Source organism: Saccostrea echinata, unplaced genomic scaffold, assembly GCF_033153115.1.
Source record: "Saccostrea echinata isolate AGI-Se365-2 ecotype Australia unplaced genomic scaffold, CSIRO_AGI_Sech_v1 ptg000034l, whole genome shotgun sequence".
NCBI lineage: Eukaryota > Metazoa > Mollusca > Bivalvia > Ostreida > Ostreidae > Saccostrea > Saccostrea echinata.
The window spans coordinates 3,160,791-3,176,225 of NW_026889783.1; the positions used below are offsets into that span (position 1 = coordinate 3,160,791).

At 32.9% G+C, this 15,435-nt stretch overlaps 1 protein-coding gene across 1 annotated transcript; it reads right to left on the reverse strand.

Annotated features, from left to right (window-relative positions):
- Window positions 1-661: 661 nt before the first annotated feature.
- LOC133199564 (ubiquitin-protein ligase E3C-like) lies at window positions 662-15,421 on the reverse strand. The gene is made up of 24 exons (XM_061335381.1): window positions 15,257-15,421; window positions 14,434-14,487; window positions 14,177-14,251; window positions 13,919-14,050; window positions 13,607-13,719; window positions 12,601-12,734; window positions 11,936-12,089; window positions 11,542-11,789; window positions 10,372-10,502; window positions 7,544-7,728; window positions 6,611-6,697; window positions 6,182-6,336; window positions 5,546-5,781; window positions 5,296-5,400; window positions 5,095-5,179; window positions 4,893-4,987; window positions 4,444-4,585; window positions 3,988-4,232; window positions 3,707-3,831; window positions 3,450-3,543; window positions 3,250-3,348; window positions 2,438-2,594; window positions 1,757-1,887; window positions 662-1,079 (listed from the first exon to the last, which is right to left on the reverse strand). Exons 1-24 carry the CDS (start codon window positions 15,320-15,322, stop codon window positions 909-911), a joined length of 3,219 nt encoding a protein of 1,072 aa, XP_061191365.1. The 5' UTR covers window positions 15,323-15,421; the 3' UTR covers window positions 662-908.
- Window positions 15,422-15,435: the final 14 nt, after the last annotated feature.

Consider the following 15,435-nt stretch of genomic DNA (forward strand, 5'->3'; position numbering starts at 1 on the left):
AAATTCCTTTTTACAGGTAATATGGACTATTATTTCACAAATTCATGCCAAAGCTTTTTGTGTTTCATGGGGGGGAACATATGTCTACAGACAAAAAACTAATAAAATGCTTATTTCCCCCCCAATTTCAAAGCGGTTTACAACTAAAGCATCGCATTTTATTGATAATATATGTTTAATTTTATATGAGTAAAACATAAGAAAAGGTTTAAGGAACATTTATTCATATCCAAGAATATTTTAAAATGTGGTGATACTTTAAAGCCAAATTTCAATGAAAAATATCGTCTACCCCCCTTATTTATTAGTTGGAATTAGGGGTAATTAACTATTTAACACTGGAATTAAAATTATCAGTCAATTACCATTGAACTGTTCTTTGCATTCAACAAAGATTTTTCGGCCAAATTGCCATTAGTATTGATTTAAATGGGTGTAAAATGTAGGCGGGAATCGAGAGTTAGCGTGCGTAATTCTTTCAATAGTCTTTAGAAGAAAGTTACTAGTATTTGTTTCTTTATCTATAATCAAACCAGTTACAGTAATGGAGGGCGTTACAGTTCTGTCAGACAGTGCAATAAGTACAAGTAACCTGATTTTATTTGTAATACAAACAGATCCTTTATAATTTGTGCAAAATAATTCAATGAACAAATGAGAATAACGGTAAAAAAAATCTATTGCCTTTAAAACATCTTCAGAATTTCATATATACATAGTCCATCATCTACACTTGACTTGTACAATCTGTTTACATGTATTGTACATGTATATCAATATCTCACCTCATACACAAAAAAGTTCATTATTGAATTAGAATTAACAAGAAATAATAATTTGATTAAAAGTCAAGAACAATGCTTTCAATAAATCACAGTTTATAACAATTTTAGTCTATAGACTGATGATCAACTCAGTTCAAACCCAGCTCCTGATTCTATAGCGTAAGCCAGTTTGGTTCTGAGTGTCTCTTTGTCATGGAATTCTGGAAGCTTGAGAAGATTCATACAAGTACTGGCTGTCGGAAGCCTGTCCTCTTCACTCCCTCCAAAGTGAACACAGAATGCTGGGTACAGGTCCTACCAAAAAAATATATACAAGTTTGTGTAATGTTGACAAAGCTTATTATTTGAATAATACAGTGTCTTTTTTTGGTTTGTGACCTGATAAGCAAAATGAAAATATGATGAGAAAAAGAAATCTACAGGCTCTGGGGGCATAAATCTTAGATGAGCTTAGATCTCAGATTCACTTTTCCACTATTAATTCCTTTGGTAAAAGTGAGACTGAGATCAAAAGTGAGCTCGTCTAAGTTTTATGGTCACATAGCCAGGTGACTCTCAATACTTCAAAGTTGGAAGGACCATGGATAAACTTACAGATCAAGAGTTCAAAGTTGAATGAGAATGCAGAAATTTCTGAATTACTTGATTGGTTTTAAAATTAGTTGAACCAATAACAAACTACCAGAATACCAATATGATGTCCTTTTACAAAGAATTAGTGAATAGAATGACAACCCACATTTACTTTAATTTATTTATAGTCAAATCTAAACTTAAACAAAGGAATGTCATTGATTAAATACACTTGTATCACTGTTGTAAAAGAGAATTACATGTTAAACTAATTTTAACTAACTGAGACACAGAAAATGATAGCAACCTGGCAAGCTTGATCGCTATCACTTTCTCTGTCTTCGGTCAATATCACTTGACATGAGTCCTTAGAATCACATTAAACCCTTTGAGTTTACCTTAAACCCCAGCAGGGGTGGACGTGAGCAGCTTGTTACAAATTTCAGTAACTGACGTTTCTGTGTGTCTGTGAAATTTTCCACCACCTCCCAAAAGTTCTGAATGACTGGGTGACTCCCTGTATAGCCTCCTAAAAGATAATTAATATACATATAGTTACAGTATGCATGAAGAAAACAGCCAGACACTGAACAAACATAAAATACTGTATATTCCTAAATATATGCAAGGAATTAATCATCGCGGAATTTCGAAAAAAGCATCACTCACGAATTAAAATGATTCGCTTTTATTTTTATGGTGTTAAAATCCATGTAAAATCTCTTCATCAAACGCCCATTTGCAAATTATTTTACTCACGATTTGACGTTAATGGATCATTTAGCGATAATAAGTACTCACAAAAAAGAAGGAATCTACAGTATACAATAAATTATGCTTGCCTTATGGCCTTAAGAGGAACTTTATGGTTAAAAATAATTTCTTTAATCTTTCTTTGACCATTGATCCCTTTCTCCAAAATCCCAATACAAGGGAAGTTAACTTTTTAACCAAAGAAAATAAAGTACCTACATGTACATTTATATTTCAAAATAAACTGCATTTGTTGCACACCCTCCTCTTTTCTATTTTGTTACGCAAAATTTTTATAAAAGAAAAGAGAATAATAATGTGGAAACCTGAGTAATGTGTGTGTTGCTTCAGATCCTCAATATTCACAGGAACCATAGCACCAGATATCAATGTCTGGAGCTCGTGGTGGTCAAACATTCGTAACCACTCCAGGTTAATGAGGTCAGCCATACCCTGACGGAAAGCAGTACAGTGTGTTCTGATCTGTAGAACAAAATAGTAAACAAGACGCAATTATTCTATCTATACAAAGGTCAAGAGGCTACAATGCTCACAAGTTGTTAATTTTACTGAATGAAACTTTATAAAGTTTCATTATATATAGGCCAGATTTTGAATTAAACAAGTTTTATTGTATATGTTTGAGTCTAATATTGTTCAATATCAAATATTTAGTAATAAATTCAAGACTTTTGTAACATCGGTGAACATCAGTTCTAGCCAATTTATACTAGTGAACTATTAATGGTAATTGAGGATAAATAACATAAACAATTTTTTTCTTCCAAAATTTAAATAGGTGCCTCTGACTTTGACCAAGCTACATATGGTGAAAAGTGGGAAATGTCACTTTAAAGTTCAAAATAATTTTTGAAAAGTTATAAAAATGTATAAGTTTGGCTCTGTAAAGTTTCTGGGAACATTTTAAAGAGTCTTCTTCTTCTTTTTTTTTTGTTGACATTTCACATAATGAAAATTTCCTTATTAGATTTCAATTGAAAAAAAATAATGTAACTCTTCTATTTGGGAGATAAGAAAACTTCCCTGTGTATGTACAGTATATTAAATTTTCATGAGTTTACATTTACATGTACTTGTTTTCACCTTTTAAAAATCCCTCAAAAATCCCCCGAATTACCTGTTTGTTGATTTTGTAATCTGCCATAAGATGGATGTACTCTATTTTATTAGCATCAGTGACAACTATATTTCTTCCCCCTGGCTTTAGCTCCACTACCTGCCAGAAATAAGCATAAAATAAAATGTCATCATTCTTCCACTACTGCACTGACATTTCATTCATATATTGACATATCAAATTTCTATAATACACAGTACCTTTTTTTCTCCAAAATTGTCATTCAGGGTGGTGAAGTCTAAGCCTAGATCCTCTACTTCTTTCCCATTCAGGGTCTTAAGTGACAGCAAGTTTCTGTAAACCAATGATTCAACTGAATATGTCATAATGTGTGCTTATTTCATACAGCATTAACAACTAAATACCAATTATCAGCTTTACTTATCATTGCTTCAAAGTCAACTGATTTAAATGAACCAAACCCTCTGTAATTCCTGTGTCTAATTCTCTCCCTTACTTGTACATTTCTGGATCTAGTGATGCTAAATGATGAATATCTAGGTCTCCTCCATGTCTACTTAGTATCTTTGATAAAAAGAATGTAGCAAATGGGATCTCTACCAGCATGTTCTCATAGATAGCCTGCCAAGAAAAAAAAAAAGAAAATGTGATATGACCACTCTTATTTAACCATTCTTCAGCTATAATGAAGAGAAGTAATGTATGCAACTTTCCCTTGTAAAAAATACAAAGTCGGTGTAAATCCTTTTATCAGAAAATAAAATTATTTTGACAAACCTTGCCCAACATACGGCCTAGGAAGTAATAGTGTTTGGTGTAGTTATCCATGAGGGATACAGATTGGGGGTTTGGGTAAAGTAATCTGTCTGTTGTCATTAGGAACAAGCCTCTGTTTGGATCAAATCCAGTTTTCAGGAGCTCAGACAGAAATTCTCGGAATATACCCCCTCCATCGATACCAGCTTCATCCAATCCTGCTGCATTCATCAGCTGGACTCTCATTTTCAGCTTTAAGTTTGGTTCTAAATTGAAATATGTATTGCTTGTCATTGTTGATAAAATAATCATGCATCTAGTTTCATAAATGCAACTTTTTTCCCTGAATTTTAAAATAACTGTCTGACATTAGCATTCTGCATAAAATTTAGCATTCTAAAATAATGGCTTACCAACTTCACTAAAAATTTTAGATTTATGTAATTATTGTTATGCCTTTAATGTGAACAAACATACCATTTTCTGGTGAGAGTTTATCATAGGCATCCTCATAGATATAGTTCCTCCTGATGGAGACATTAATAGAGGGACCAGTTAAAAAGTTGTGGGCATCGCCCTGGTTCTCCTCCCTGTCATTCTGTATCAGCTTCTGCAAAATCTGCAATACACCAAGTTCACATTGTGTTTAATCAAATAATCATGGGAAATTGGTTATAATATATTTAAAATTATTAGCTGCCTTTTCCCCTCTAAATTACAGTTCGCAAATTAAGAAATCTGCCACCAGGACCAAAAATTCTCTAAATGGCCTACACTTTATAAACACTTTCTGACATTAACATAAAAGAAAAAGATTAATGGCCATATCAATATATATACTTAACTTACAATGCAAGTAATTTTATGGTTAAATCGAAGGCTAATTAGTAAGTTTATAAGCATAAAATATATGTTATTCAGACAACCTTGACTCGCTCCTCAAATGACACCACAAATGGAAGCTCAGTTAGAATGACCAAGTTCTTTACATCTGTGTTTGATAAAGGAGGACCATCATCATCTACAAGAACATAAAATTAATTATATACCCCATGAAAAATTAGAAAATAAACAAGTTTCATCAAGATCAAATTTGTGTTTTATCTGCTATATAGGAGCTGTCCTTACCTATCTGTACTTTAGTGAGGTGTCTCATTGTGCCAAACGGGCGTCGACAGAAAACAGACCCCCTGGCTCTGTACATTTGAGAAGGCTAGAAAAGTATTCCGAAGAAAATTTACATACAATTTAACAGCACAAAATTCAGCTCTTATTATGAGTGAATTTGTAATAATCTTATTATGAGTGAATTTGTAATAATGGGCTCACCTTATCAGCATGTATCTGCACTCTCTCCGAGAGCCAAGCATTTATAGGACAAAATCTTCTCCTAGAATCTCTTGTGTATAACTGTCTTACTAAAGTAGCTATAACCTGTGTGATGAACAGACCAAAATAAATGTAATCCTCATATACATGTAGAAATGCTGAAAGTCACTACTCATAATGGTTTTGGAAAAAACTGAACAGTGTTTAATCACTTTAGATGAGATACACTGTACCATCATTTTGCTCAAACCTTGAATAAATAAGCCCAAGTCTTGGTATGCCTGTAGGGGGTCTCTTTATTGTGATATGATAAGTCCCTGGGGTCCTTCATGGCAGTCCTACGGAGTGCCTCTCTGTAATCCTCTGTCACAGATGGGCGTGTCCCAGGGTGGGCCAGCTCTATGATTCCTAGACATGTGTCCCTCAGCATTAGAACCATAGGAACAAGTTCCTTTAAGGAGAATGGCATGCTGCTATCTTTGCTGCCTAAAACATAAAAGAATAACCTCATGTACTTAAATCAAGAAGGCCATGATCTTTGATGGTCACCTAAATATCAGGATTATTTCTATATGAGCCACCATTATGACACTGTTTTTTTCTTCTAGTGACCTTGACCTTGTCCAAATGATACATTCACAAGCACACTTCCTTTCACGAGTAATCATTTCATCATAGCCTAGAGAAACATCTTGCTCCTTTCCTTGCTTAAACCTGACCTTGTTAATATGACCTTGAATCATTGCCGTGACAGACTCTAAGGTCATTGGCAATCATCATTGTATTCAGTGTGAACAAAAAACATTTTTTATGTCTTCATTACATTTGCATAAAAATGAGTGCAAAGGTTTCACTCTTGTTCAACTTCCTATTCATTCCCACTTACTTTTCATGTCTCCATAGAAATCAGCATCATGAAGTGTGTATAGAGAATGGCTAAACATAGAACAGAAAACAGAGAGTAGAGGTACGATTCTCTGCATGTCATCGTCTGACATCTCCAAGCCTCGGGACAGGGTCTGCAACAGCGTGATCTGTGACCTGTTTATAAATAGGTATAAAAAATTCTCATTTTAGTCACTTCATCAGGTTTTACACATGTACATATATACTGAATTTTCTACTTTCTACAAACATTAATCTCACATTAATTCTTTGAACGTTTGAAATGATGCTTCCAAATATTCGGAAGTGCTGTCTTACAATAGACAATGATACTTGTTTAAAGAACATCAACAAGTTTAGGCACAAACACCACATTTACCAGTATTTGAACGTACTTTTCTATATGCTAAACAAAATACCTCATACTTACCCTGTTACTGTTGTGTTGGACACATGAGTACAAGTTATCCATAACAACTTCATGAATTTCATGTTAAAGGCTAAACTATACAATAACCTACAAAGTAAAGGGAATTAGCCATAGAGCTTTTAAAAAATTACACAAACAGCCAACAAAATAATTTACTCCATCTATCTGAGAGTTTATATGAATGAACTTCTCTTTAGTCTCAATTAATATGCTTTAAAATACATTTTAGGAAACATGAATATTTACAAATGAATCTTCTGTAGAGCTGTTTCAAAGGTGAAAGTTACAGGTAATGTACAAAGAACAAGGTATGGTAACAGCCGAATTTGGCCCCTTATTTAATGTAAAAAACAAAACAAAGTTAAATTTGTGATAATTTACATTTATGAACTTTAAATGTTGTTTGTTTTAAAACCAGCATTAATTTTGATTCAAAGCATATAAAGAGGCCATATGCATAGTAGGACATTTTACCAAATTTCCTCAATGCTGATGGAATTTTGACAAATTTGAGAATAATGAGATACTTTTTCACTTTGGGAAACAGAGTACAAGCTTGCCTATCTGAGATTTTTTTAATAAACAAGATGCATTTGATACTAGTGCATGAAATACTTAGATTTAGTAGATAGGCAAGCTTGTGTGCTGTGTTTTCTGAAACAAAACTTCCTATAAATTGATAAAAATTTGCATAAAATTGAGAACATTTGGAAATTGACTTATTTTGTGACCTTTTTGTATGCCATGAATCAGATTTAATACCCATTTTGTAACAGGGACAACAACAGGTTTTAAAAGATAACTATTGCATGTTCTTTGAGACACTCCAAACCAGTGGCCAAAAAGGGGTCTTAGGCTATCTTGTCCTTTGATCAGTTTGTGGGATTGATACAAACCTATGCTTATGAATGGAGAATAGTTGTTAATACAAACCTAAGTTTATGAATGGAGAGGTGTTGTTGTGACATGAGGGAGTGACATATAAGACAGACAGAGGAGACAAGGTCACGGTCCATTCTACGGTTCAGACACTCTACCACACACCGCACAAACTTCTGAGAATTCAGGAAAGTTACACACTCTGTTGCCACTTCATGGAGTTCCTTGGATATCATATCCTGAAACATTCAAAAAATAGTCACAAAGTCAGTAATATGCCCCTTAAATATCCAGTGATCAAAAATAAAATACTGTAAGCATACTTTTTTCAACAGAGTCAAAATCTGTGGAATCACACTTTCTTTTCAATCCACAGGTAAAAAATTAACCGGATTTCTTAGATTGCCAATTTATGCCTTAACTGTATTTAAATACGCTGGGACAAATTTCTGTGGAAAAAGGATGAATCGTTTAAACGTCCAAATCTGGCCCCCCGATAATTTACAAAAAATTAAATTAAAGATTTTCTACATATTTTTGCCTCAATCTTTCCATCAAACATTGTAGTTAATTAATTTCAATTTCAATTTTTTCTTCCTTGCACTTTAATAAGGTATTTATCTGATTAATATAGCAAGGGTATGTTGTTTACATCGATTTCCATAGACTTTAGGTCACACCCCCATTTTGCAAGCCCATTTTATATATGAGCACATGGATGTTTCAAGTTGTCGTAAATATGGTCAATGTAAAGAGTTATACTAGTCATTTACATTCATGAAAGAAACTGAAACTGTCTTGCGCTCATTTGCTATTTTCCAAAAAGGTGCAAAATCATGGGTGCTTGTCTCCAGAGCAAATTTCAACCCTTCTTTGACCTCTTGAATAACAAAGCACTGAACACGTGACTCAAATCTATTCACTTCCACACTTTGAGCACACCTATGCGACATTGTGTCTGTGAGCTATCGATGGTCAAATCATTTTTCAAATGGGTAATTAAAATTCTGGGAGAAAACTTTTTATGATTAAGATGTGTTAAGATTTTCAGTTGATTTCGTTTGATTTTTTTCGGTATCTATCAATTTATTTTGAAGGCCTGTAACATATAGCTTGCACTTACTGCTTGTGTATCATTAATACAGAATTTTAAAATTTAAATTACTGTGGGTACATATTATACATTTGCCCTTGTCCCTACATATATATCAGTGCTCCGTTCATTGACTTGGAAGATATGAAAGATTTTTTTCAGTTAAAACTGTCATTAATTTTATAGTCCATTTTTTGAAAAACACCAATTCATCATATCTTTAGAAAAATAAATTGCTTGTTACAAGTGCACAAATGCATACTTCCAATAGAAGAAACCTTCAGGGAAAGAAATTGAAGTACGGAGCGCTCAAAAAAACCTGTGTATCGGATGAAAAGTCACTGGATTAATACATTTGCACAAAAAGCACCCCTAATTTGAATAGAGGGAAGCTACGGGTTTCTTCTGAAGCAAATGCTATAACTTTTTACATCAGCACAAAATTGATTTTTTTTTTCCCAGATCATGTAAAAAAAAGTCCATGTTTGCAATTATTTTTAAAGCATAATGTTTAAAAGCAAGAACATGCATTTGTATGACCCTTTCACATGTCCGATCAACGTAGATATTAGTAAAAAAAAAATCAGTCAAATGAAAAAGGGCGTTTGAAAATACCTCGGAATGATTTATTATTTATCTTACTATCAAAAAGTACAGGAGTGGATTTCGACAATTAATGAATTCCTAAATGAAGAAGCTCATATTAACTTGTCTGGCATGAATAAACAGGATTTTTGAAACAATGCAATTTGGACTGTACAAAGTACACTGACACTGATGTTTCTTTAATCACCAGCGATGATACTGACGTTAAACTGACGTTTAATTAACGTTTAAATTTTCACTTTCTTAACTATCTATTTTTTGTACACCGAGTGTAGTTTTATATCATAATTCAACCGCCTACGTGTATTTGTTGTAGCACTCGGATTTTGCAAAATTATATATATGTATGAAAAATTTCAAATTATGTAATAAGCTTGAATGGATTAATTATCTCTTTTTACAAAAAAAAAGTTTCTTTAAAGTATGAAAAATAGTGTATCCTTTGTTATACGTTGTTTCCAAATTCCATTGTGTATTTAATGTATAAAGAATTTAACGAATTTCTAGTAAATCATTTCAAATACGACTCGTAAGTTAAGCAGAAAAAAAAAAATCAAAATTAAGCCAGCCAAATTAAAAATGTACTATGCTTATATTTTGTCAGTCTCTAGCATGAAAAAAGGCTTTTTAGGTGTCAGTTAATCATAAAACTTAGTACACCTCGAACACACCCTAATGTATTCATACTAATTGCACGCTTGATAGACGCTCCACCTTCTCATTCAAATAATACAATGACCTACATAGCTGTAATGGCAAAACCGGGATTTTACAGTGAAGTATACGATTTTATTTAATCGATAAAATGTATATATTGAAAGTCTCTTTCCCAAAAAAATCTTTTATGAGTATCTATACAGACTATGCTTGAAGACTTTAGTTATAATATAACAATATTCTGATTTGAAAAGGTAAAATTCTGCATTTAAAAAGGGGCGAGAAAGCAGTGTTATGAAGATTCACTCTTTGTAACCAAATACATAGCGAACATTAATACCACGTGGAAAAAAGTACCTCTACAGTATATGGTAGTCAATTACACATTTTGCAAGACATAGCCATGCTTTTACATGTATTTCTAAGATATAACTTTTGTTATCCTCTAACAATAAGCAATGATTACCACAGACAGGAGAATTGACTGTATTTCTAAGATATAACTTATGTTATAAGTACTGATTACCACTGACTCCTCCTCATCACTGCTGTCAGTATCGCTGTCACTACTGGACATAAACACTCCAGCTGGCAGATGTGGCAACAAAGTTCTCAATACCAGTAGAAAGTCTACAGCATCACTTACACTCAAATTCTCTACAAAATACAGCAAAAATTAGTATCAGTAGAAAGTCTACAGCATCACTTACACTCAAACCCTCTACAAAACACAACAAAAATTAGTACCAGTAGAAAGTCTACAGCATCACTTACACTCAAACTCTCTACAAAACACAACAAAAATTAGTACCAGTAGAAAGTCTACAGCAATGCTTATACTTAAACTCTCTACAAAACACAACATTAGTACCAGTAGAAAGTCTACAGCATCACTTACACTCAAACTTTCTACAAAATAGAGCAAAAATTAGTATCAGTAGAAAGTCTACAGCATCACTTACACTCAAACCCTCTACAAAACACAACAAAAATTAGTACCAGTAGAAAGTCTACAGCATCACTTACACTCAAACTCTCTACAAAACACAACAAAAATTAGTACCAGTAGAAAGTCTACAGCAATGCTTATACTTAAACTCTCTACAAAACACAACATTAGTACCAGTAGAAAGTCTACAGCATCACTTACACTCAAACTTTCTACAAAATAGAGCAAAAATTAGTACCAGTAGAAAGTCTACAGCATCGATTACACTCAAACTCTCTACAAAACACAACATTAGTACCAGTATTAAAAAGTCTACAGCATCACTTACACTCAAACTCTCAACAAAACACAACAAAAATCCATAAAACCAATGAATTCTTCCACATATTTAAACTACCTTTTCACAAAATTTCATACTAGTATCACTGTAAATTCCTTATTTTACGCGAGTACTTAATATCGTGAAATGGCCCAAGGGGGTCAAATCGCGGGAACAATAATTCGCGAATCAGTGATTTATCTAGAAATTTTACATACATTAAAGCACCATAAAAATAAAATCGAGTAATTTTATTTCGCGAGTGGTGCTTCTCACGTAATTTACGGTAATTACGCGATAATTTATTTCTCACGTATATTTAGGAATCTACAGTACTTAAATCTAGTGGTTATGAAGTGAATAAACCAAACTTCTTCCCATGACTTCTCATTTGCTATGCACTTTTTCATATTTTTTGAAGGGCATACCAATATTTTTGTCAGCGAAGGCTATGACAGAGCCCAGTAGCCAGGGAGATGGTGTTAGAACGAGTGACGGCTTTGTGTTGAAGTTTTCTGAACAGGAAGCTGACGTTTGTTGAATCAGGGTCTGAATCAGCTCCACAAAAGGAAATGGAAATTTACTGTACACCATAGCAGGGATCAGGAATTGTTCCACCTGTTCCGAGTATGCTGGGCAGAACAGGTAATAACAAATGCTGCTCAATACTAAATCACTGTTAAAAAAAATAATCAAAAATTAAAGACAGGTAGTAACAAATGCTGCTCAATATTAAATCACTGTAATAATAACTTTTTTTTTAAATAACTGTAATTTTTAGCCATCATAAGGATAAAATTTAAATCAATTAAACACACTTACCAAAATTCTTTATCTTTGGACATAACTGCAAACTGAATTGGGCTTAAAATCATCTTAAAAATGCTATCTGCCTGTGGGGTGGGAGGGTGGGGGGACTTCTCCAAACTCTGTGGTACCTTTACTTCCAACACATGCCTCATAGATCCAAAATACTCTGCATACATACAAGTAATAATTATTTGTATATATAGTCTGTATATGGCATTTGTGACAAAATATATACTGTATAAGTGGAATTCTTAGCGAAATGCAAATTTAGCGATTTTTCCTAAAATATAGTATTTAATTTTAGCGAGAAGTAATTTTAGCGATTTTATGGTGCATAGAAACCTCTAATGCAAAATAAATTGTTAGCGATATTTAATTTTAGCGATCTCGACACCCTCGCTAATAATGCCAAAATATATCTCGCTAAAATTTCTGCTTATACTGTATTAAAAAGATGTCTAGCAAGGAAAGTGAGGAATTTACACATTTGTACGATAGCCCACAATGTACTTATTTGTCCTTGACCTTTGAAAAGGGGTCTGATATCTATACATTTCTGTGATGTTTAGATTTTGATGGACAGACAGGCACTGCTTTTACTATGGCACTCTCATTCTCATGAACCCTAATAAGTATAGTGAACTTTTAATAACTTACTATTTATGTTTAATGTATACCTTTTTTGATCAAAAATAGCCATATTTTGCCAATAATATCTCTATTTTCTTTATAGGTATCTACAGATGTGAAGATTTCCAAAACCCTAATAGGAGGACCCCAAGATCGTGAGTCTGTCACTTTTTGCAGATTCCTAAAAATAAAGAGCAATAATAATTTGCTTGAAAAAGCTTTTACTGTAGATCAAGAGTTAAAACAGTGTACAAAATAATTGTAACCTTTGTTTTCCCCAATAAACAAGAATTTCTTGGGTTTCTTTGGAGGATTTATTTTTTTTTACATATTCAACATAAATAAACATATCAAACATGAGATGCTCAAGACCTAGTGGCAATTTGCTAGCTTCTACTTTAAGTCTGATATTAATACAGATTCAAAACTAGAAGTCTCTGATGAGACTGTAGCTCTACTGGTCTAATAAAGGAAAAATAGAATTATGTATCTTAATATGGTCTACTTCTGTGCCAAGTTATATCGAAATCAAACGAAAAACTGGAGGAGTGGCATTTTGAAAGTATTTCACAGAAATGTCTATTTTTAGTAACCATGACAACACCATTCACTGAAATCAAAAACCAAAATACATATTACGTATCGTAGTGTATTCTAATTATGTGCCAAATTAGATTGAAATCAGACCAAAACTGTAGGAGGAGTAGCATTTTAAAGGACAGAAATTTCTATTTTTAGTAACCATGGCAACATCGTTCATCAAAATCAAAAACCAATGCACTAAATTATGTATCTTAGTGTGATCTACTTGTGCGCCAAGTTATACTGAAATCAGACCAAAACTGTAGGAGGAGTAGCGTTTTGAAAAATTGTTTACAGACAGATGGACCGACAGACAGACAGCTAGACAGACAGACAGATGGACAAACACCTTACTATCGCATAAGCTCTTCTGGTCTCTGACCAGTAGAGCTAAGTAACAGGCAAATTTAATAATTTTTTCTGTTTATACATCAGTTTCATTTTTATTTTTTCTTTAACTCATTTTCTTACTTCAGACAGAGAAGGAGAAGATGTTGTAGAAGGAAAACACCAGACTCCCCTCCTTGTGTCACTCGAGATTTCACCAACTCTGTCTGCTTGATAACCACCTGGCAGAGCTGAATCTACACATACAAAAAATAGAAATGTTTTTTGGGCGTAACTCATCCAATACATAAATGTAAAACTGATTCTCAAAATGTCACAATAAGAATCAGAAAGAATCTATCTAATCTTTTAATTTAAAAAGTTTTAATATGCTTTAAATATTCAAAAATCTCCACATTTGATTTAATCATCTGGTGACATGAAATGACAACTTACCAGCCTGTCTTGATCTTTTTCAAACTCTGTCCTGTAGAAATAACATAATCTCCTGATGGCATCAAACAGAACTACTGAGTCTGTGATTTTCCTGGTCATCAGCTGATCATACTCATGTCTAAGGACCTCCCTCTGATGAAGGTATCAAAAATAGTCAATATAGTTTTAATAATAATTCATGTAGTCATTTGTATTGAACGGAAATATTAGGGGAACTCCATTATTAAAATGATGTGTGATGGACTTCAACAACTTTACCTGTCTTTTTCTTTCAATGTGGCCTCGATAAGCTGACTGGATTTTCACAGAAGAACTGTTCCTTTGCCTTATTTCCTTTGAATAAAACAAGAATGATACTAGAACAACACTATCATGATAATTTTCCGTATACTAGTAAATGCTAAAATAAAGTTTCTTTATGATATTATCCCAAATAATTATTAAAACTGAGCTTCTTTGCAAAGAAATCCTTGCAGGCAAAAAAGTTTTAGGGTAAAACTAATACAACATATTACCTCTCTCTTCTCCCTTTCTACTTTTGTCCTTGTGAGTAATGAATCTGTCAGCTCCTACAACACAAAAGTATTAATGTTTTAATGTCCATTACATCTATATAACATGATCCAAAAATCCTCATTTGAGGCAAAATACCTGATTGTCTTATTAATTGTGATGTAGCAAACTTTACTTCTATATGTTATCAAATATTATTTATGAATTACAGATTAAAAGATTTTCCATGCTTTGTTTTGAACATATTTTATTGAAAATTTGTTAAAGAGAGATCAGACACAAGTTTTAATAACTAAGATAGTCCTCTTCCATTCTTTGATTAGTTATTTGATTAGTTTCAATAGACACCCAAATACTAGTATATACAACCCTGGTTTTTAAAACTGAAATTAATTTACATTATTTATAACTATGACACACAGAGATCTCGGATGAGATTGAAGCTTCATGGGATCACATGTAAATATTGAAAGTATTGCCATGTTTATTAATTGTAGTTTAGTGAATAAATCTGTTACAGCAACAGTTGAATAAATCTCTCACTTGTCTCTATCCCTGTTAATGTTAACACACCGAAACATTGTCTGTATTCCTGGGTTTTCCAGTTGATTGCTCTTTTAATTACGCACATTTACATTTTTTAGGAGAATTTTTTTTTGATAAATGTACTGATAACCAATTAATAAATAAGGAACCACGTTTTAAAGACAGAACCGTTATATATACCATACAGAATCTGTCTCAAATAAAATCACAACGAAACAAAAACTGACATTACCTTTGGGATTTCTTCTGCGGATTTTTACAATATTTCAATCAAATTACCTTTTTGCTGGCACCTCTCAAAGATTGAACTGGTTTTCTTCGAAAATCTCCCTCAAAACTGTACATTTTGGTGATCGATTTCTTTACTTTCTCTGATAATGACAAGTTCTAGAATGTTACCATTGTTTTTGTCCAGCTGAGCTGAATCATGTATGAGGATTGATTTTGAGACAGTAATT

What these genes read in the sequence shown, in the direction of transcription:
- LOC133199564 (XM_061335381.1), bottom strand. Translation starts at nt 15,322, where the DNA reads ATGTACAGTTTTGAGGGAGATTTTCGAAGAAAACCAGTTCAATCTTTG. An exon ending in TCCAACACAACAGTAACAGG is followed by an intron (nt 6,337 to 6,610) that starts GTAAGTATGAGG and finishes ATTTATAAACAG; the next exon opens with GTCACAGATCACGCTGTTGC. An exon ending in CATTTGAGGAGCGAGTCAAG is followed by an intron (nt 4,586 to 4,892) that starts GTTGTCTGAATA and finishes GGTGTATTGCAG; the next exon opens with ATTTTGCAGAAGCTGATACA.